This window comes from Oncorhynchus masou, chromosome 27, assembly GCF_036934945.1.
Source record: "Oncorhynchus masou masou isolate Uvic2021 chromosome 27, UVic_Omas_1.1, whole genome shotgun sequence".
Classification (NCBI taxonomy): Eukaryota; Metazoa; Chordata; class Actinopteri; order Salmoniformes; family Salmonidae; genus Oncorhynchus; species Oncorhynchus masou.
Genome location: NC_088238.1, coordinates 33554345 through 33577843, shown reverse-complemented (window position 1 = coordinate 33577843; position 23499 = coordinate 33554345). Strand labels below are relative to the sequence as shown.

The window sequence follows — 23499 nt, the reverse complement described above, 5'->3', positions numbered from 1 at the left end:
GGCTAGTGATACACCCTCAACCCGCACATACACTAGTCTGACTGTCGCTGCACGTAGGCTATGCTACATCAAATCACTAGCCTACTCCTGGCATATAGCTTACCTTTTGTAAAAGGTCAATGTAAATCTATTTATGTTCCTCTGATCAGATCGTGAGTGACAGCCCACAATAAGCCACGGGTCAGAATAAAACAAGTGTCAAATTATTCGGTGAGAACAGCCTTCTAACATACGGCAGTATACCAAGATAGGGAATGTTGGTATTGTTGATGATGCATATTATTAAATCCTGTTGATGCCCATTGCCAGTCCTCTAACAGGCAGAATCCCAGGTTACTGCCTATTAAATACCTGAAAGACTACAGTTCGAAAGTGAATTGTAAACTTACCACCCAAAACTAAAACAAAGTAACAACTTCAACACCTCACTCTTATCTAGATACAATGTAGCCTAAAAATAATCAGAAACAGTGCCGTTGGTTGAACAACATTGACTTTTCAAAATGTTACTACAAGCAGAACTTGTTTGACAGTTGGCCAATTGGAATGGCAGATAAAACCCGGAATACTTGCCCATACCACATACTACTGTGACAACAGTCATAACAACACCCGACAAAAAAATGGGTTACACTGAAGCCATTATCTTACCTGCAAGACACTGTGATTTCAACTTTGGTGGCGGGGATGGAAGCATTGAGCGGGTCGAAATCTCCTATAGACGCCATGTTGACGAAGCTATTACAGTTGTTCATGGTGAAAAATATTTTTGTCCAACCCCTTTCAGCAGCAACAATCGAACAAACTACACCTCCTTTAGCGAAACGAGAATGAATGCATGTGGACTGAACGAAGAGGAATGCTCCGAAGCAGGCTCCTAGCGGTGGGTTGATGTCACTTCAACAGTCAGCGTCACCTACTTGCGCTGCGAGCGGAATGTGCGCCTTCGACAAAATAATTCCACAGATGCCCATCTGATAAATAGTCTACAATCATAACAGGCATTCATAAGATACCTACAGTAAGGAAACTAGTCATCAAATAGGAGTTAGGCTAACACTGCCCCTGTCATGACTTATAATAATAGATAGAGCGAGTGTGTGTGTTTGTGTGTGTGTCTGTGTGTGTGTCTGTGTGTGATAGGTCTTAGTGTTCCAAATTATATTTTTTTATTTGTTTTCCCATCATAATTTTCCCGACACCAGGAAAAGTAATTACAAAGAAAGTATGTGTTTACTATGTTTAGATAGAAGACATTTGATCCCAGGGATGGCTCATCATTTTCATTACCCAGTATTTTTCAGGCCTGACCTCCACCTCTAAATATAGCTCAAAAACAGACCCTCTGTTAGCTGGTGAGAGAAACCATTACCACACCTTTAGGCAACCAGCCAGCACTCATCAAAGAGTTACTGTAAGTGATGCCCAAATAGATCCTTTGAAATATGTACATTCACATGCACGCACACACACAAAACACACAGTCATGACGCGGAATTCGCACATGCATGGACGCACACACATGAAACCACACACACACACACACACACACACACACACACACACACACACACACACACACACACACACACACACACACAGAGAGAGAGAGCGAGAGAGAAGGAGAGAACGAGAGAACGAGAGAGACAGAGACACACACAGTATACACTACTGTATAAACATATGCATAAAACATGAAACAGCATCCATTTCCACACATAGGTGTGAGGAATCCGGGTGAAAGTAACACGGTAGCCTATTTAACACATGACCACACAGGTCAGAAGAAAGACGATTTCCACGTGGATGTCCATGCCTGTGTCCTCTAATGTTTTATACAGTAGGCCTATTTCACTCTATTTAGTGACGTGTATGTATGGCAACAGTCTTGCGCTTTCAGACCAGGAATAATTGACCCCACTTGTATTGAGTGCCCTCCTACACACCCCGACAGAGCAGCTTGAATATAATAAAACAGCCTATAATGTCAGCTGCCCACTCAGCAGGTCAATGTGTTAATGATAGTGAGCCTACTGCAAGGTATATGGGCAATCCTACTTTAAAATGTGTGCAAAAACAAAAAAATACTGATTTCACAGTTTAACAAACCATACAACTTTATGAACAATGACTACTTTGAACAATATCCACTGAAAAATGTACAAAAACGATTTGAGTGGAAGAACTGTGCAGATGCAAACTTTTGGTAACGGAATGATGGTCAAATCTCCCTCAAGTTTTTATGTGACCACGTTTTCCAAAAGTTATAACATGGCTCCTTGAGTTAGAAAAAAATCTCTTTTGGTTATTGAACTACAGAAAGTGAAGAGTATTTACACCCGTTAACAGAATTATGGTAACATAATTACATTATGGGCCCTGAGCTGTGCTACACAGAAATGCATAATTATGGATTTGATTGTCATTCTCCCTATGTCTCCCCAAGTTTGGACATCACAGCACAGTATAGGTAAATTGTAGTGCAATACAGCACAGCAGAGCAGAGTAGGGTAGAGTAGAGTTCAGTACAGTGCAGTAGAGTAAAGTAGAGTACAGTACATTACAGTTCAGTACAGTATAGTTCAGTGCAGTACTACTGTACTTTACTGTACTGTACTATACTCTACTTTTTTTACGGTACTGTCTCGTATTGTATTGGACTGTACTCTACTTGCTCGACTGACTGTACTGTACTGAACTGTATTGTACTGTACTGTACTCTACTTATTGTAATGTATACTGTACTATACTGTGCAATCCAAACTTGTGAAACACCAAACTTGTGAAACACAAGTCTACGATAGGTTCAGATTTGGTCCTGTCATGTTCATCTGTGGACATTAACATCAAGGCTAGGGTGGACTGATCAAATTTCAACTACTTTTTAACGTCCATGGACGTCCGGTGTTGGTCGGCGCTCAGCAGGTGAGGATGCTAGTTAATGGAAATGGAAAGAGGGAAAGAGAGAGGGGTCATGGGTAGGTGTCAGTAAGAGCTGGGAGGGGTTACATTAACTGGAGAGTGAGAGACAAAGGCACAGAGAGAGAGAGAGAGAGAGAGAAGGAGAGAGGTGACGGAGGGGTAGTCCAGACTGTTATAACACTCTTGCTTTGATCACGATGTGACAAGAAAGAGAAAGAAAACAGTTATGAGCTGAACATAACAGTATGATAACCGAATTACGAAGTTTTAATCACTTGATAATTCATAAACAAAATTAATATCAGTAAAATCACTTTAATGAATTGGTAAGTCTACCACTGCTTGTTACTTCTGCGAACTTTAATTATCCTCCCTCCTCATGAGGGAGAGAAATTCGAAAATATATCAATGATGCATATACAAGGCACAAGGCAATATTCCTTGAACTTACAGAAGGTAAACAATTTCTCCAAAACATTGATATTAGTTGGCAGGAGTCTCTATGTCAACATTATTGTGTTTTTGACGTATTTCTGATATCATTTAACTTCTGGTGAATGTTTTGTAAGACCCCCTTTCCATCTGTTTATCCAGAAATCAAAGCATTTAATTATGCCACATTTTTAAGATAGCATATTGGTTAAAAAATGTATCTATGCATTAACTTCCCAAAAACATAGACTCTTTCATTTGACACCCAATTTGATATGCTCCCATGAACTTCACATGTTGGTGCTCATGGGTCTTTTAAATGGAAATACCCTTATGTAATTAATAAAATACACCTCATCATTACCCCATGATCTGTGTACTGAGGTCCAGAAAATCTCCCTGACATTTCTCCCCCTATTCCTCTCGTCCCTCTCTCCATCCTCTCACCACCCTCTCTATCCTCCCCCAGCAGATGCCAGGTAACTCACTCTGGCTGGGTCCAAAATGGCACATTATTCCCTGTATGTGAGGTAAGCATTGTTGTGTTTGGCATCGACCCTCTCACTGTTTCTCAGTCGAATCAATCTATCTTGGTCAACCCTTTATTCCAAAAGCCAAATTACACAACCTGTGACTTAACAGGGAAATAATGGGTATTGCAGAAACATCTACCTGTGTATCTACAGGCACTGAAGGGAGTGATGATTCAAGCAATGATTCTCAGGGTTAATATGATCACACACACACACACACGCGCGCGCACGCACGCACACACGCGCACACACACACTCACACACAGGCACGCAAGCACGCATGCACACACACACACACACCAAGAGAGATTGGATGAATGTAGCCAGTCACATAATCCCCATTACAAATTCCAAAGCCTAAAAATACTATCAGTCTCTGGCTACAATGGCTGCATCCCAAATGGCACCCCATTTCCTATACTGTGTAATACACTGCTTTTGGCCAGAGTATGGACCCTGGTGAAACGACGACGAGACGGCCTACAGGGAGGAGGTGAGGGCCCACGGAGTGTGGTGTCAGGAAAATAACCTCACACTCAACGTCTACAAAACAAAGGAGATGATCGTGGACTTCAAGAAACAGCAGAGGGAGCACCCCCCTATCCACATCGATGGGACAGTAGTGGAGAGGGTAGAAAGTTTTAAGTTCCTCGGCGTACACATCACGGACAAACTGAATTGGTCCACCCAAACAGACAGCGTGGTGAAGAAGGCGCAGCAGCGCCTCTTCAACCTCAGGTGGCTGAAGAAATTCAGCTTGTCACCAAAAGCACTCACAAACGTTTACAGATGCACAATCGAGAGCATCCTGTCCGGATGTATCATCGCCTGGTACGGCAACTGCTCCGGCCACAAACGTAAGGCACTCCAGAGGGTAGTGAGGTCTGCACAATGCTTCACCGGGGGCAAACTACCTGCCCTCCAGGACACCTACACCACCCGATGTCACAGGAAGGCCATAAAGATCATCAAGGACAACAACTACCTGAGCCACTGCCTGTTCACCCCGCTATCATCCATAAGGCGAGGTCAGTAGAGGTGCATCAAAGCTGGGACCGAGAGATTGAAAAACAGCTTCTATCTCAAAGCCATCAGACTGTTAAACAGCCACCACTAACATTTAGTGGCTGCTGCCATACATGTAAAACATGTATCACTAGCCACTTTAAACAATGCCACTTAACATAATGTTTACATACCCTACATTGCTCATCTCATATGTATATACTGCACTCTATACCATCTACTGCATCTTGCCTATGCCGTTCTGTACCATCACTCATTCATATATATTTATGTGTAAGGTAGCTGTTGTGAAATTGTTAGCTTAGATTACTCGTTGGTATTACTGCCTGGTCGGAACTAGAAGCACAAGCATTTCGCTACACTCGAATTAACATCTGCTAACCATGTGTATGTGACAAATAAAATTTGATTTGAGACTCATTTATTTTCTGGATGACCTGAAGAATGGACTTGTGCCAGCAGAGGGGTAAGAAACTCCCCTACCTTCGTTGTTGTGTGGGATAATGTGGCATTCCACCACTCTGCTGCAGTCAGACTGGTTTGCTGCACATCCCAGGATGTCAGAACTATTCCTGTCTCCATACTCCCCCGTCCTAAACCCCAGAGGAGTTTTTCTCTGCGTGGAGGTGGAAGGTTTATGACCCCCCCTCCACATGACCAGATGTCCTTACTGGATGCCATGAATGTGGGGTGTGGAGACACTTCTCCTGACGACTGCCAGGGTTGGATTAAACATTCCAGAAGATACTGTCCAAGATGCATCGCCAGAGAAGACATAAGGTGTGATGTTGACGAGAACTTGTGGCCAAATGCAGGAGAGAGGGAGAACTAGAACCCACACAGTACTGTACATTATGAGTGATTATACTATACATGTTGATGAGAACTAGAACACTCACAGTACTGTACAGTATGAGTGATTATACTATACATGTTGTTGATGTTTTTGATGGTAATTATTATTGCAGCCCTGGAGTTTAAGGAATTTGTTTCAACTTTTTATTTTTCACAAGTAAATTACTAGATGCAAAGATCGAAAAAAATAAAGTCTGTTGAAGCAAATTGCGGCATTTCTGATTAATTCTTGTTATGTATACTTTAGTACAGTCAATAAAGTGAAAATGTGTTATTCTTATTATATAATGAAATACTGATTTATGTAAAAAATCATTCAAACTTCAAAGAGAAGTTAATCATTTATGTAATGCTCCCTGTTGTTAGTGTTTTTTAGTTCAGTGTGTTATGAATGACAATGTATGCTTTCTGAGAGAGAATTGTTGCTCTGGTCGAACGAGCTTATTTTGAGACATGTATGAAGTGTTTTGGTGGTTTGAGTGAGTTTTGGAGGTGAGATTAACTGTTTGGCCAAGACGCATGTTGGTAATGTTGACTGTGAAGAGTTTACTGTGAAATAGTCCATGGTACAGAAGTAATGCAGTTCTTATGGTGCAAGAGATTGTTCTGTTCTTATTGTACACATTAAACTCTGATGCACCAATTGTCGTACATTAAATACTGATTCATTCCCATCACTTCTCTTCTTCAGGGGATGTAGGGAACAAAGTAAAGGAACATGATGATTCCCACCTGCAGTGCTATCAAAAGGAGAAAGAAGCTAATGGAAAAAAACAAGGATTTCATCGTAGTTCCTTCTCAATAAATGTATACACTGTTGTGTCTATGTAACCAGCGACCCATGATGACCCCACATATGTTGGGTCATGTGTCACATGCATAGGTAGGCACACAGGTGACCATGCAGGAAGTGGGAATTCACAGGTATATAGTGAGCATACTGTAAAGTTCTTACCCAGGTTTATACCTTGGATCTATGATATGCCTTTATGGAATTCTTGCAATGCTTTTATCTTCGCTGCAAACAAATGAGAAAACAGACCCAACCAAAGATCTACGTTTAGAAAGCAGTTTGTTTTGCATGCGTTTATGAACATTTGCAAATCCACCTGTGCTATTAGGAATGTACTACAAAAGTAAGGGCATCTGTCAAGGAGATTGGTTCATGGACATCGGATAGAATTGCTTTCCTGCAACAAATTAAAAACGGCCACAAACTGATTATCTAACGAAGAACAGGAGGAAGGAAAACAAATCTCCTGCTCCAAAGCTTTCTCTGTTTTGAAACCGTGTCATGTTCCCTAATGTGATACTGTATTATACTGCCACCAATTGGTGGCATTATGGCAACACACATCTCCACGTTGAAAGATATAACAGTTCATGTTATTTTTGACAGATGACATTTATTTCCACACTGCATATGAAATTAGAATCACTAAAAAGTTGGACTTTGCGCACAATATGTCCAGTAGGAAGAAAAACGGATTCTTATTTACATAAAGATGTGGTCATACAACCTATGTCATCCCAATCTAGGGATCCTGGGCTAGTCCACACAGATTAGGTTGTGATACTGTACTACTGTATCTACAGTATAAGATTGACAGGCACTGATAATAACACACACCTCTATGTTTTGTTCCATTCTGTTCAGCCCGTTCCTGAATCAGATTGGGGAAATGGAGTACGTGGGCACAGGAAAGCTCACTCAGAAATGTTTTATTCCTAAGTATTACTGCACTGTTGGAGCTAGAAACACAAGCATTTCGCTGCGCCTGCGATAACATCTGCAAATCTGTGCACGCGACCAAATAAACTTTTGAGTTGATTTAAGATGGGGCATACGCCTGTGCACAAGTAACCTCACTTTACCTGGGCTCTGAAATGATTGACGCAGGCCATTGGATACAAACATGAAATGGAAGCTCAGAACTTTGGAGGTTTCAAAGTCACCATGAAAACACACGTAAATACAAACACTTTGACAGAAAATTAAAGATCAAACCACTTTTTGTAGTTTGAGGTTTGAATGTACTTGCACGATACAAAGAGAGTAAGACCACTATAGAGGTACTGTACACAGGCAAGTACAACGTTGGCTAAAGATACTCTCATCACAGCCCGTTGACTAACACAGAGAAGGTTTGTACTTTGGTCACACACAATCTGCAGGTAACGACATTAAAAGCAACACTTCAATTTGGTTGAGATGAAAATCCACAATCACATTTTGTAGTATGATGACGACACACCCTCATTGAGCTTTGTTTCTGTGGCAGAGATCAGCTACACCGTCCCACACCACTAGTTCACTGTGCTATTCCTACTGAGATATCCCTATTCCCCACTAAGGCTATATGAGTGTCCCATAGGGTTTGGTAGTAACAGCTGAAGTAAGACCAACCTCCATAGGGCCTTTATTTAGAAGACACCCCCCCCGCCTAACACAGAGAGATGATTCCACGCACTGTAGTGGATGATTCCTCTACGATATGTATAGAGGACACAGCATGAGACAGAACCATGGGCATTACACTGGAGTTTCACTGTCCTTCAGGTGAATACCATGACTGTTGTGCTACTCTCCTCCAACCACGTCGAGTGAACGCCTTGTGTTGGTGAACTCAAGGGGTCATATGTGTGTCAGGGCTGGTCATCTGCCCTGTGACCATCTTCGGAGGTCCTTCATCCACGGATCATTGTGCAGAGCAGCAAGCAAATAGATCGAGTAGTAGATCCAGCAGGCAGCAATAGATCCATAGGCTGTAGTAGATCCAGAGTAATCTAGTAGGTCCCCAGAGTTGTGTCCGGTCACAGTCCAGAGGTCTCCTTCTCAGTGTCAATGGATGCCTTCCTCCAAAGAACCCTTTGCTTGCCAAATCTTCACTGTCCGGTCACTGTCACACAAGAAAGAACATGGCATCGCTGGATCAACATGTGTATCAGAAGTTGGATTATCTCTCTTTTATGTTAAACTATGACTTTGTTATTATAGTAACAGTGGGTTGATTTAATCAGAGGGTTAGGTTCAGGGTATGAACGGGATCATGGTCAAAGTTAGGAGATATATTCTCTGAAGGTAGGGGTTATGGTCAGACTCCTATGGCATTCGAGGGTCATGTTAGGGTTAGGCGATAAACTCACTCTGAGGCAGTGAATAGTTGGCTGCTGTTGGTAGCCAATCCGTTAACAGGGCTGTCGTGTCCCCTCAGGTCTCCTAGCGGTGCCAGGGTATCAGCGTGCCACAGCTTCAGCAGACCTCCCCTGTCTGCACTCAGCATTACCGGGCACCCTGGCACAACACCCAGTGCACTTACCCAGTCAGAGTGGGCGCTCGCCGCCTGCTGTGGAGGAAGCAAGTACGCACTAGGTCAAAACAGGGCTACAAACTGTTGAAAAATAACTCCTTGGGACAATACATTTTGTTTACTACCACTACTGGTCTTACAATGATGATAATGTTGCAGCTAGCAAAAACAATTCAACAGAACAAGATTTGATGCTTACAAAGCAACATGCAATGTGAAAATCACAGCTTTCAGCTCATTTGTATGTTTTTGAGAGCCTTGTCTCTCTTTCAGGTACTAGCAGTACTGTATATACAGCTAGAGTCCAGTATGTCTCACCTGTACTAGTCGTTTCCGGGACAGGTCCCACTTCTTGATGCAGTAGTCTCTGGAGCTGCTGTAGAGGCTGTTCCCCTGAACAGCCAGAGAGACGATACACTCCTGGTGTGGTGGCTCAAAGTTGTGACAGGACACAATGCTGCCCTGGACACCCTCCGTCACCTCAAACATCTTCAGGGTGTGGTCCTTGGATCCCGTTAGGACCACGTCTTGACCGTTGCCCATCTGGTCGACGGTCAGACACAAGACCGGACCCAGGTGACCCGTCAGCTTCCCAGTAGACACAAACCTAGAGCATAAGGTCAGGGTTCAAGGAGAGTTCAGAGAGTTCCGATCTAGGATTCTTTGGTATCATACTTGGAAGTAATGACGAGCATTCACTAGCTATCTTTCCTACACTCTACATTCAGCACCTGTGCCTGTTCTGGCATATGCAATTCCTCTCCTTTTATCTTCATTTTGTGCCACCTCCAGTCCTTCCTTAAACTAAACAAGATATTCAACTACTCTTGGTGGAAAAAAAACAGGATTTTTTTTGGCCTTCATTCTTACTTCCTGAGGTCCCACATGCGGACTAAGTTGCCGGAGGCGGAGTAGAGGTAGGATCCCGTAGGGTTCAGAGAAATCTGGTTGATCTGGTTCTCTCCTGGAGGGATGGATAGGGACCTGAGAGACACACAGCTGTCCCCTGAACTCACCTGGCCCGACGACCTGCGACACACACACACACACACACACACATATAATACCATGTCGCATCTACACTTCGGTCCGCAGGTAGTATAACTTTTCATTACATTTTCATTTTCATTACATTTCATTATAGTACAACGGTTTGATTTGTCTAATCTTAGCAATTTCTTCTTAACTAGCTACATAGCCGTCTTTGTATCAAAGATAATTGCGTAATTATCGTATTTCGTCGTCCTAACGTAGTCTACACTGCTATCTGCCCAGCAGCTAGCTAACGTCTACTAGCACTGTAGAAACTATTACACTCAACTGAACGACTTGATTAGTGTAGTGATAGCTAGCTACATAGCTGTCTTTGCTGTCTTCGTATCCAAGATAATTGTGTAGTTTAGAGTGTGTAGACTTAGAGTGATTATCTTAATTTACCGAGGTTAGCTAGCCAGCTATTTGTCGTCCTTAACGTAGGAGATACTGCTAGCTAGCTAGCCAACAGCTAGCCAACGTCTACCGAATAGAACTTCAACAACCCGGTCAACATTCTGCTTCGCTCCACAGGTAGTATTTTCATTTCACTTCATTACAGTACAACGGTTTGATTTGTTTGATCGTAGCTAGCTAGCTACATAGCCGTCTTTGTATCTAAGACACTTGTGTAGTCTAGAGCGATTTTCTAGGTTAGCTAGCCAGCTATTGTCGTTCTTTTAACGAACGTAATCAACACTGCTAGCTAGCCAGCTAGCCCCCGAAGAGCAGCACTGTAGAAACTATTACACTCGACGGAACGACTTGATTAGTGTAGTGTCAACAACGCAGCCACTGCCAGTTAGCCTACAAAGTCAACAACGCAGCCACTGCCAGCTAGCCTACTCCAGCAGTACTGTATCATTTCAATAATTTTAGTCAATAAGATTCTTGCTACGTAAGCTTAACTTTCTGAACATTCGAGACGTGTAGTCCACTTGTCATTCCAATCTCCTTTGCATTAGCGTAGCCTCCTCTGTAGCCTGTCAACTATGTGTCTATCTATCCCTGTTCTCTCCTCTCTGCACAGACCATACAAACGCTCCACACCGCGTGGCCGCGGCCACCCTAATCTGGTGGTCCCAGCGCGCACGACCCACGTGGAGTTCCAGGTCTCCGGTAGCCTCTGGAACTGCCGATCTGCGGCCAACAAGGCAGACTTCATCTCAGCCTATGCCTCCCTCCAGTCCCTCGACTTCTTGGCACTGACGGAAACATGGATCACCACAGATAACACTGCTACTCCTACTGCTCTCTCTTCGTCCGCCCACGTGTTCTCGCACACCCCGAGAGCTTCTGGTCAGCGGGGTGGTGGCACCGGGATCCTCATCTCTCCCAAGTGGTCATTCTCTCTTTCTCCCCTTACCCATCTGTCTATCGCCTCCTTTGAATTCCATGCTGTCACAGTTACCAGCCCTTTCAAGCTTAACATCCTTATCATTTATCGCCCTCCAGGTTCCCTCGGAGAGTTCATCAATGAGCTTGATGCCTTGATAAGCTCCTTTCCTGAGGACGGCTCACCTCTCACAGTCCTGGGCGACTTTAACCTCCCCACGTCTACCTTTGACTCATTCCTCTCTGCCTCCTTCTTTCCACTCCTCTCCTCTTTTGACCTCACCCTCTCACCTTCCCCCTACTCACAAGGCAGGCAATACGCTCGACCTCATCTTTACTAGATGCTGTTCTTCCACTAACCTCATTGCAACTCCCCTCCAAGTCTCCGACCACTACCTTGTATCCTTTTCCCTCTCGCTCTCATCCAACACTTCCCACACTGCCCCTACTCGGATGGTATCGCGCCGTCCCAACCTTCGCTCTCTCTCCCCCGCTACTCTCTCCTTTCCATCCTATCATCTCTTCCCTCTGCTCATACCTTCTCCAACCTATCTCCTGATTCTGCCTCCTCAACCCTCCTCTCTTCCCTTTCTGCATCCTTTGACTCTCTATGTCCCCTATCCTCCAGGCCGGCCTAGGAAGCTCTTTGCCACCTTCTCCTCCCTCCTGAATCCCCCCCCCCTCCTCCCTCTCTGCAGATGACTTCGTCAACCATTTTGAAAAGAAGGTCGACGACATCCGATCCTCGTTTGCTAAGTCAAACGACACCGCTGGTTCTGCTCACACTGCCCTACCCTGTGCTCTGACCTCTTTCTCCCTCTCTCTCCAGATGAAATCTCGCTTCTTGTGACGGCCGGCCGCCCAACAACCTGCCCGCTTGACCCTATCCCTCCTCTCTTCTCCAGACCATTTCCGGAGACCTTCTCCCTTACCTCACCTCGCTCATCAACTCATCCCTGACCGCTAGCTACGTCCCTTCCGTCTTCAAGAGAGCGAGAGTTGCACCCCTTCTGAAAAAACCTACACTCGATCCCTCCGATGTCAACAACTACAGACCAGTATCCCTTCTTTCTTTTCTCTCCAAAACTCTTGAACGTGCCGTCCTTGGCCAGCTCTCCCGCTATCTCTCTCAGAATGACCTTCTTGATCCAAATCAGTCAGGTTTCAAGACTAGTCATTCAACTGAGACTGCTCTTCTCTGTATCACGGAGGCGCTCCGCACTGCTAAAGCTAACTCTCTCTCCTCTGCTCTCATCCTTCTAGACCTATCGGCTGCCTTCGATACTGTGAACCATCAGATCCTCCTCTCCACCCTCTCCGTGTTGGGCATCTCCGGCGCGGCCCACGCTTGGATTGCGTCCTACCTGACAGGTCGCTCCTACCAGGTGGCGTGGCGAGAATCTGTCTCCTCGCCACGCTCACTCACCACTGGGGTCCCCCAGGGCTCTGTTCTAGGCCCTCTCCTATTCTCGCTATACACCAAGTCACTTGGCTCTGTCATAACCTCACATGGTCTCTCCTATCATTGCTATGCAGACGACACACAATTAATCTTCTCCTTTCCCCTTCTGATGACCAGGTGGCGAATCGCATCTCTGCATGTCTGGCAGACATATCAGTGTGGATGACGGATCACCACCTCAAGCTGAACCTCGACAAGACGGAGCTGCTCCTCCTCCCGGGGAAGGACTGCCCGTTCCATGATCTCGCCATCACGGTTGACAACTCCATTGTGTCCTCCTCCCAGAGCGCTAAGAACCTTGGCGTGATCCTGGACAACACCCTGTCGTTCTCAACTAACATCAAGGCGGTGGCCCGTTCCTGTAGGTTCATGCTCTACAACATCCGCAGAGTACGACCCTGCCTCACACAGGAAGCGGCGCAGGTCCTAAACCAGGCACTTGTCATCTCCCGTCTGGATTACTGCAACTCGCTGTTGGCTGGGCTCCCTGCCTGTGCCATTAAACCCCTACAACTCATCCAGAACGCCGCAGCCCGTCTGGTGTTCAACCTTCCCAAGTTCTCTCACGTCACCCCGCTCCTCCGCTCTCTCCACTGGCTTCCAGTTGAAGCTCGCATACGCTACAAGACCATGGTGCTTGCCTACGGAGCTGTGAGGGGAACGGCACCCCAGTACCTCCAGGCTCTGATCAGGCCCTACACCCAAACAAGGGCACTGCGTTCATCCACCTCTGGGCTGCTCGCCTCCCTACCACTGAGGAAGTACAGTTCCCGCTCAGCCCAGTCAAAACTGTTCGCTGCTCTGGCCCCCCAATGGTGGAACAAACTCCCTCACGACGCCAGGACAGCGGAGTCAATCACCACCTTCCGGAGACACCTGAAACCCCACCTCTTCAAGGAATACCTAGGATAGGATAAAGTAATCCTTCTCACCCCCCCTTAAATGATTTAGATGCACTATTGTAAAGTGGCTGTTCCACTGGATGTCAGAAGGTGAATTCACCAATTTGTAAGTCGCTCTGGATAAGAGCGTCTGCTAAATGACTTAAATGTAAATGTAAAATGTCAATGGGAATGACATTGTGTAAAAATACTTTTTCATGTAGCCAATAAGAATCTGAAGTTCCCTGAGCTGTGTTGGAATGTGTTAGAATCTTCAAGAATGTGTTGAAAAAGGAACTTGGCATGCTCAACTCCAACTGTTGACATAACAAAGGTCTTCGGTTTATTACTAGAGGTGTATATATATATATACTCACGTGAGTGTGCGTATGCACTTGGCGGAGTCTCGGATGTCCCAGACCTTGATGTAAGCGGTGGAGACAGTGAAGACCAGGCTGGAACAGTATCTAACAGACACCACACTGCTGGGATGATCTCCCAGAGACATGATCTCTTGACCAGTCACCAGGTTCCACACCTTACACGTACGATCTGACAACACACGCATACAAACACACGCAGACGCAAGGGTTAGAGGTCGATGGTTAGGGGTTCCGATGAGTGTTCAATATGACAGACATGCCATCAATCATACCAGAAAGCTAGATGACGCTAATACCAAATAATACGACTTACACTTATCTGAGCCTTTCAGGTGTGAGAAGTCTCTAGGGGTCATGGTTTAGAGGTCAAGGGTTGATTTAGTTTCCGAACATTATAGAACTAGAGAGCTGTACCTTTAGAGCCAGTGAAGAGCAGATCATCAGTGCAGTCGACACACATGACAGGTTTGGTGTGTCCCTCAGCCACATAGACACACTGTAGTCTGGCAGCATGGCTGCTCTTGGGGGATGACACGGGGTTGATCACCCCTCTGTAACAGGGATAAAAGACAATGTATTAAGTCCTAACAGACTCAAACTGTGGGGGGCAGGGGGGGGGGGGGGGCACGGGCTTGAGGGATGTTCCTCAATGCTGGAACGGGGACAAAGAGTGAAAAAGTTTGGGAACCCCTGTGTTAGGAAATGAGATATATGCAGTAGTATAGTATATAGATAGACATACATACCTTTGTCCTTGATACATACTAGACTCTTCCAACCTGAAACACAAGACGTAGGTACTACTATGACCATCGGGACATTGTACGAAACATGACATTTGTGGCAAACATTGTGTAGTGGCGTCTTAACGGCGCCATGCAACGGCTCTTACGTTGGTTTGTTGTCTGTGATTTTGGTCTTCTCTGTGGCTGTGGGCATGTGTGACTTTGTCTCTCGTGCCGGGTGTCCTTTGGGGTCCATAGGTGTGTGTTCCTTGACGTCTAAGGGAGGTTGTCCTCCCTTCTCTAGCATCCTCCTGGGTGTTCGAGGTGAGCGTTCCAGTGATCTACTCTCAGCTCCCATCGAAGACCAGACTCCAGAACTACACAACACAGAGACAGACAGTTCAATTGATACCCACTGGATGATCAGCTGAAGTCATATACAGTCGGGGCCAAAGGTTTTGAGAATGACACAAATATTAATTTCCACAAAGTGTGCTGCTTCAGTGTCTTTAGATATTTTTGTCAGATCTTAACATGGAATACTGAAGTATAATTATAAGCATTTCATAAGTGTCAAAGGCCTTTATTGACAATTACATGAATTGATGCAAAGAGTCAATATTTGCAGTGTTGACCCTTTTTTTCAAGACCTCTGCAATCCTCCCTGGAATGCTGTCAATTAACTTCTGGGCCACATCAAATAACATTTTATTTGTCACATACACATGGTTAGCAGATGTTAATGCGAGTGTAGCGAAATGCTTGTGCTTCTAGTTCCGACCATGCAGTAATATCTAACAAGTAATCTAACAATTTCACAACAACTACCTTGTACACACAATCGTAAAGGAATGAATAAGAATATGTACATAAAAATATATGAATGAGCGATGGCTGAACAGCATAGGCAAGATGCAGTAGATGGTATAGAGTACAGTATATACATATGAGATGAGTAATGTAGGTTATGTAAACATTATATAAAGTGGGATTGTTTAAAGTGGCTAGTGAAGCATTTATAACATCAATTTTTTCATTATTAAATTGGCTAGAGATGAGTCAGTATGTTGGCAGCAGCCACTCAATGTTAGTAATGGCTGTTTAACAGTCTGATGACCTTGAGATAGAAGCTGTTTTTCAGTCTCTCGGTCCCAGCTTTGATGCACCTGTACTGACCTCGCCTTCTGGATGATAGCGGGGTGAACAGGCATTGGCTCTGGTGGTTGTTGTCCTTGATGATCTTTTTGGCCTTCCTGTGACATCGGGTGGTGTAGGTGTCCTGGAGGGCAGGTAGTTTTCCCACGGTGAAGCATTGTGCAGACCTCACTACCCTTTGGAGAAACTTACGGTTGTGGGCGGAGCAGTTGCCGTACCAGGCGGTGATACAGCCGGACAGGATGCTCTCTATTGTGCATCTGTAAATATTTGTGAGTGTTTTCGGCAATAAGCCAAATTTCGTCAGCCACCTGAGGTTGAAGAGGCGCTGCTGCGCCTTCTTCACCACGCTGTCTGTGTGGGTGGACCATTTCAGTTTGTCCGTAATGTGTACGCCGAGGAACTTAAAACTTTCTCCACTACTGTCCCACCGATGTGGATAGGGGGCTGCTCCCTCTGCTGTTTCCTGAAGTCTGTAGTGTCGTCTGCAAACTTGATGATTGAGTTGGAGGCGGGCATGGCCACGCAGTCATGGGTGAACAGGGAGTACAGGAGAGGGCATGAGAACGCACCCTTGTGGGGCCCCAGTGTTGAGGATTAGCGGGGTGGAGATGTTACCTACCCTCAGCACCTGGGGGCGGCCCGTCAGGAAGTTCAGGACCCAGTTGCACAGGGTGGGGTCGAGACCCAGGGTCTCGAGCTTAATGACGAGTTTGGAGGGTACTATGGTGTTAAATGCTGAGCTGTAGTCGATGAATAGCATTCTTACATAGGTATTCCTCTTGTCCAGATGGGTTAGGGCAGTGTGATTGCGTCGTCTGTGAACCTATTGAGGCGGGAAGCAAATTGGAGTGGGTCTAGGGTGTCAGGTAGGGTGAAGGTGATAAGGTCCTTGACTAGTCTCTCAAAGCACTTCATGATGACGGAAGTGAGTGCTACGGGGCAATAGTCATTTAGCTCAGTTACCTTCGCTTTCTTGGGAACAGGAACAATGGTAGCCCTCTTGAAGAATGTGGGAACAGCAGACTGGGATAAGGATTGATAGAATATGTCCGTAAACACACCAGCCAGCTGGTCTGCGCATGCTCCGAGGACGCGGCTTGGGATGCCGTCTGGGCCATGAGCTGATGGCAGCTCATTCTTGCATAATCCATGCTTGGAGTTTGTCAGAATTTGTGGGTTTTTGTTTGTCCACCCGCCTCTTGAGGATTGACTACAAGTTCTCAATGGGATTAAGGTCTGGGGAGTTTCCTGGCCATGGAAACAAAATATCGATGTTTTGTTCCCCGAGACAATTAGTTATCACTTTTGCCTTATGGCAAGGTGCTCCATCATGCTGGAAAAGGCATTGTTCATCACCAACTGTTCCTGGATGGTTGGGAGAAGTTGGAGGATGTGTTGGTACCATTCTTTATTCTTGGCTGTGTTCTTAGGCAAAATTGTGAGTGAGCCCACTCCCTTGGCTGAGAAGCAACCCCACACATGAATGGTCTCAGGATGCTTTACTGTTGGCATGACACAGGACTGATGGTAGTGCTCACCTTGTCTTCTCCGGACAAGCTTTTTTCCAGATGCCCCAAACAATCGGAATGGGGATTCATCAGAGAAAATACCCAGTCCTCAGCAGTCCAATTCCTGTACCTTTGGCAGAATATCAGTCTGTCCCTGATGTTTTTCCTGGAGAGAAGTGGCTTCTTTGCTGCCCTTCTTGACACCAGGCCATCCTCCAAAAGTCTTCGCCTCACTGTGCGTGCAGATGCACTCACACTTGCCTGCTGCCATTCCTGAGCAAGCTCTGTACTGGTGGTGCCCCGATCCCGCAGCTGAATCAACTTTAGGAGACGGTCCTGGTGTTTGCTGGACTTTCTTGGCCACCCGGATGCCTTCTTCACAACAATTGAACCACTCTCATTGACGTTTTTGATGATGCGATAAATTGTTGATTTAAAGTGCAATCTTACTGGCAGCAATATTCTTGCCTGTGAAGCCCTTTTTGTGCAAAGCAATGAGGACGGCGCATGTTTCCTTGCATGTAACCATGGTTGACAGAGGAAGAACAATGATTCCAAGCACCACCCTCCTTTTGATGCTTCCAGTCTGTTATTCAAACTCAATCAGCATGACAATCTCCAGCCTTGTCCTCGTCAACACTCACACCTGTGTTAAAGAGAGAATCACTGACATGATGTCAGCTGGTCCTTTTGTGGCAGGGCTGAAATGCAGTAGAAATGTTTTTGGGGGATTCAGTTCCTTTGCATGGCAAAGAGGGACTTTGCAATTAATTGCAATTCATCTGATCACTCTTCATAACATTCTGGAGTATATGCAAATTGTCATCATACAAACTGAGGCAGCAGACTTTGTGAAAATGTATATTTGTGTCATTCTCAAAACTTTTGGCCACGACTGTACATCACTGAAGGTTACAATACAGTCTGGGTCAAGTTAAACATTCTATCCTTCTTGTGCTGATGCACTTGTTTTTTCAACAATAACACTGCTAAAATGTGAAGCCTGAACCATCAAATGCACATACAGTAGGTAAGGATTTACTCCGCAAGTATCTCACTGTATTTCCTGTACTATAGTTCTAAAAACTAAACACAAAGACATTTGACCAAAATAAGGACTTACAGTCCAGCTATCCTGGTGGACAGTGCTGAGGGGGATACAGTGAGTTCCCTGTCCCCGAGATGTCCTGCTACTGGCCCCATGTCCCCTGTCCCTTCCTGGGCCTCTGCCAGGGGTAGCAGGGAGGCAGAAAAGTCCCCCGTAGGGGAGTCAAATTCACCACTACCAGCATACAGCAGCTCCATCTGGGTGGTTGTCCTTCTGCGTGCCTGTGGTAGAGGGATCGATCCAATCAATCAATCATTCACTCAATAACATATCCATTCATAAAGAGTGTTTTACAAATAGCATTTATCTCAAAGTGCTTATCAGTAACTTCTTTACTTTAGACTTTATGATAATGGCATTCAAATGGCATTCAGAAAATGGCTTTGCGTGTGAAGTACTGTAGATGACTGTACCTTTCTAGGTTTGGCCTCTCCACACAGTTTCAGGAGGTCAGAGGCCAATAAACTGAAGCAAACATAGAGGGACAAATTACATGTTACACATAGTCTATTGATAGTTTGTTGATGGACTACCCAAAGAAAGTATCATCAGAAATTAAAGATGGATTCCGCAGTAGGAGAAACAGCGTCACTGAATAACCCACGGCCATTTCTATTGTTTTTGTTTAGTGACAAACTACAGGTGAGAAGGGCGGACCAACGTGATAAAAAAATTGCATACATATTCTGCTGTTCTATCTCACGTACAATGATGTTCAAGGGGGAAAAAACAGTGTTCATTTGCAGTAACTTCTTTGTTTTTGTAATATTGCAAACGGATGTGGCAGTCTCACCAATAATGATTCCTACTTTTAGTGATGAAAATAAATATTCAATATCCTCATTGTCTTGTCTGAGTCAAATGGTGTTTACCTTCCCTCTGTGGCTGGGCTGGGGGTAGAGGACTCATCACTACTGCTGTCATCTCCATTCTCTCCTTGAGGACAGAACCATACAGTACACCTTGTTACACTGGGCCCTCAAATACACAACATGCCTCAGTTACTGCATGTTCTGACATGGGGTAGTTATGGCTTCACAGCATGTTTTCAAATATCCCATTACAAGCACTAAACTTGTGTTACTTTACTATTTAAACTGTTAGAGGTAAACCATTTTCAAAGTCAATTTACAGGATATCACAAAGAAAGCAAATGCATAAAGTGTTTTCAAACTAATGCTGCCACCAGCAGCAAAACAAGTTTGAATTCAAAAGAGCTCTAAGGTACAGGGCTCAAAGTTCAGAGGTCAGTTTAAATACGTCAGGGGTCAGACAATATCAAAATGATAGTATAGTATTCTATATATTAGTATGATGCATCTGACGTTTCCATTTAAAGGAGGGTAACTTAGTAAAGGTTGGAGTTGGAGTAGTACTCTACTTAAGGCCTGAACTTCAGGTTAGCATGGGGGTCAGGGTTTAAGCTAGTGCTGATTCTTAATATTCAGGTCATCCTGAATGAGTCTGCTGAACAGGAGAAAACTATACATCCACAAAGAGGACAGGGGAGGGTCATTCAGGGAAGTGGGGGGGTCAGACGACAGGGGGCAACATACCACCTCATGGCAAAGTTACGTTCTCAGGTTAGTCTTAAAGGGGAGTTTTAGAGGGAGGAGGGGCTTTAATAAGGGAGACCCATGCTCTCTGGGACCAGTCAGTCTGGTGTCTGATACTTACCCACCAGTAGGTAACCTATCTCTGTTTGAATTCAGGGTGAACAAACAGGAAAACAGAACAAAGAAATCAAAGTCAAACAAAAGATTAAATAATGGAGACATTTTATTTTACAGTCCTGTTTCAGTGGGTGTTTTCCTGGTAGGCAATTTACTAAGAGAATATGTAATGGTACATGTTTTACTGAATCCAAAAGAAAAACAATATGGGAAATAAGTTTCTATAATTTGTTATTGTGAGGTCAATCATTACCATTGTGAATGTCAGAGAAAATAGTGGACTATAAAATAAAGTGTAACCAAAAGATGAAGAACTGAAAAGCAGTGTGTTTATACCACTGAGCCATCTATACCTTGCAGTGCGTTGCCCAGCAGAGCGTCCAGCTCAGGGTTGAGTTCAGCTTTCTCCTTCAGCATGTGGAACAGTAGCTGGTTCTGAGTGGCGCTGTTGATCTCTGTCTGCTTCAGCCTGCCCTCCATCATCTTCACCTGGGAATCCTTCTGGGCCGCCTGCAGACCCTGGGAGATGCACGTACCAGTAAAATCACACACATAAATCCCACACTGACATCAACAGAGTGGTGTGACATTTAGCCCATTGAACAGCAGATACGCATATTCAACTCTGAAATAAAAATAGTGCTTAAAGTTGGTAGTATAAGTATAAAGCTGGTAGATTTACAATACCCTGAATGCCGCTTAATCGAAAGGTAGAGAGAACTCAGAAAGGACAGATGTACTTTGGTTACCTTGTTGATGGCCATGTGCAGAAAGTGATCAAGCAGGAAGCGGGCTTCTGATAGGTTACAGGAGCTGATCACCGCGGTAATGTCCACTGTGTCTCCCTCCTCCTGCATCCCAACAATATCACACAGTCAGTCATAACAACTCTGAAGAAAATGTGTGTGCTGGCGTCAGCTGTACTAATAACTAGAAAGGGTCAACTTCCTGAAGAAAATGTGTGTGTTTGCGTCAGCTAACCTTCGCTTCCTCCATCTGCATGATGTTAGCCTGACAGTCAGCGATGCTGTCATTGATGTAGTCGATGTTGGCAGCCAGGGCATCCATTTCTTCGTTCAAAGACTGGATGCTTCGGTCCGTGTCGGTCCCCTCTGTGGCGATCTTCTCCCTCTTACGAGACACCTTCTCCCTTCGCTTGGTCAGGTCCTCACGTTGCTGTAAGAGGCAGGAGGAATGGAGAGAGAGGAGGAAAGAAAGAGTTATAAGTGTTTCCAAATTGCTTTCCTTTGTAGCTATTGCTTTATGATCTTAGAAGTAAAGGAGCCTGGAGGAACCTTTTGGGGTTCTAAAAATTGCCACACAGGGGTAACCTATCCAGGTCACAAAGGTTCCTCAAGGAACACCTCTGAAAATGTCATTTGATGAACCCCTGTGACACGAACAATATGTTTTTTTACATAAGTGCCACAGGATAGGGTAAAAACTTTAGGCATTAATTCTGACTGGACTTGCTGGAGATGGTGGAGAAGTCTAAGCCTCTGGCTCCGTAGACCGTGTGTTTAATCCCAGTGTTTATCCCCCCCCCACTTTTTTTCTTTTAGTGGCTAGTTTTGATGCCGTCTCCTGACGTCCCGTTGAATTTCGCCTTGGATCTCGTGTGATCCCTCTGAATATAATATTAACTTTGTTTTGATGCCGTCTCCTGACGTCCCGTTGAATTTCGCCTTGGATCTCGTGTGATCCCTCTGAATATAATATTAACTTTGCTGATTACATATACAGTGCCCTCAGAAAGTATTCCCACGCCATGACTTTATTCTCATTTTGTTATGTTACAAAGTGGGATTAAAATTGATTTAATTTTCTTTTTTTTGTCAGCAATCTAGACAAAAACCAAAATGTTTTTAATTGATGGAAAATAAAACACTAATACTGTATATCTTGATTAGATAAGTACTCAACCCCTAAATCAATACATGTTAGAATCGCCTTTGGCAGTGATTACAGATGTGAGTCTTTCTGAGTAAGTCTCTAAGAGCTTTGCACACCTGGGTTGTACAATATTTGCCTATTATTTAAAAAAATGATTCAAGCTCTATCAACTTGGTTGTTGATCATTGCTACAGTAGTCAGCCATTTTCAAGTCTAGCCATAGACTATCAAGCCAATTTAAGTCAAAACTGTAACTAGGCCACTCAGGAACATTCAATGTCGTCTTGGTAAGCAACTCCTATGTATATTTGGCCTTGAGTTTTAGGTAATTGTCCTGCAGAAAGGTGAATTGGTCTCCCAGTGTCTGTTGGAAAGCAGACTGAACCAAATTTTCCACTAGGATTTTGCCTATGCTTAGCTCTTTTCCATTTCTTTTATCCCAAAAAAAACTCCATAGTCCTCGCCAATGACAAGCATACCCATAAAATGATTCAGCCACCACCATGCTTGAAAATATGAAAAGTAGCACTCTGTAATGTACTGTGAAGGATTTGCCCCAAACATAACGCTTTGTATTCAGGACAAAAAGGTAATTTCTTTGCCACATTTTTTCAGCATTACTTTAGTGCCTTATTGCAAACAGGATGCATGTTTTGGAATACTTTTGTTCGGTACAGGCTTCCTTCTTTCACTCTGTAATTTATGTTAGTATTGTGGAGTAACTACAATGTTGTTGATCCATCCTCAGTTACAGTATTTCCTCTCACAGCCATTGAACTCTGTAACTGTTTTAAAATATTTATTGGCCCCATGGTGAAATCTCTGAAAAGTTTCCCTCCTCTCCGGCAACTGAGTTAGGAAGGGCGCCTATATCTTTGTATTGACTGGGTGTATTGATACACCATCCAAAGTGTAATTAATAACTGCACCATGCTCAAAGGGATGTTCAATGTCTTCTTCTTTTTTTACCCATCTACCAATAGGTGCCCTTCTTTGCGAACTATTGGAAACACCTCTCAGGTCTTTGCGGTTGAATCTGTGGTTGAAATTCACTGCTCGACTGAGGGACCTTACAGATAATTGTATGTGTGGGGTACAGAGATGGGATAGTCATGTTAAACACTATTACTGCACACAGAGTGAGTCCATGCAACGTATTATGTGACTTGCTTAGCACATTTGAATACTTATTGACTCAAGACATTTCAAATTTTCATTTTTAATGAATTTGCAAACATTTCTAAAAACGTAATTCCACTTTG

General features: G+C 44.4%; 2 protein-coding genes across 5 annotated transcripts in view; both read right to left on the bottom strand.

Moving 5' to 3' along the window:
* Positions 1 to 862, bottom strand: part of LOC135516055 (copine-8-like) — a 121416-nt gene extending 120554 nt beyond the window's left edge. The window contains exon 1 of one of the 2 annotated variants that reach the window (XM_064940050.1): positions 652 to 862. In XM_064940050.1, coding sequence (XP_064796122.1) covers positions 652 to 755 — 104 coding nt within the window. In that variant the 5' untranslated portion in view covers positions 756 to 862. The remainder of the gene's footprint in view (positions 1 to 651) is intronic. The other variant, XM_064940051.1, reaches the window with a different exon arrangement.
* A 6292-nt stretch (positions 863 to 7154) lies between these two features.
* LOC135516054 (kinesin-like protein KIF21A) overlaps positions 7155 to 23499 on the bottom strand; it is a 45941-nt gene continuing 29596 nt past the window's right edge. For 2 of the 3 annotated variants that reach the window (XM_064940046.1, XM_064940048.1), the window contains 15 exons: positions 21326 to 21520; positions 21094 to 21195; positions 20698 to 20863; positions 20349 to 20369; positions 19544 to 19607; positions 19085 to 19136; positions 18687 to 18892; positions 15065 to 15274; positions 14919 to 14951; positions 14587 to 14723; positions 14167 to 14341; positions 9950 to 10108; positions 9398 to 9686; positions 8916 to 9115; positions 7155 to 8668 (listed from right to left, as the gene is read on the bottom strand). In XM_064940046.1, coding sequence (XP_064796118.1) covers positions 8611 to 8668; positions 8916 to 9115; positions 9398 to 9686; positions 9950 to 10108; positions 14167 to 14341; positions 14587 to 14723; positions 14919 to 14951; positions 15065 to 15274; positions 18687 to 18892; positions 19085 to 19136; positions 19544 to 19607; positions 20349 to 20369; positions 20698 to 20863; positions 21094 to 21195; positions 21326 to 21520 — 2067 coding nt within the window. In that variant the 3' untranslated portion in view covers positions 7155 to 8610. The remainder of the gene's footprint in view (positions 8669 to 8915; positions 9116 to 9397; positions 9687 to 9949; positions 10109 to 14166; positions 14342 to 14586; positions 14724 to 14918; positions 14952 to 15064; positions 15275 to 18686; positions 18893 to 19084; positions 19137 to 19543; positions 19608 to 20348; positions 20370 to 20697; positions 20864 to 21093; positions 21196 to 21325; positions 21521 to 23499) is intronic. The other variant, XM_064940047.1, reaches the window with a different exon arrangement.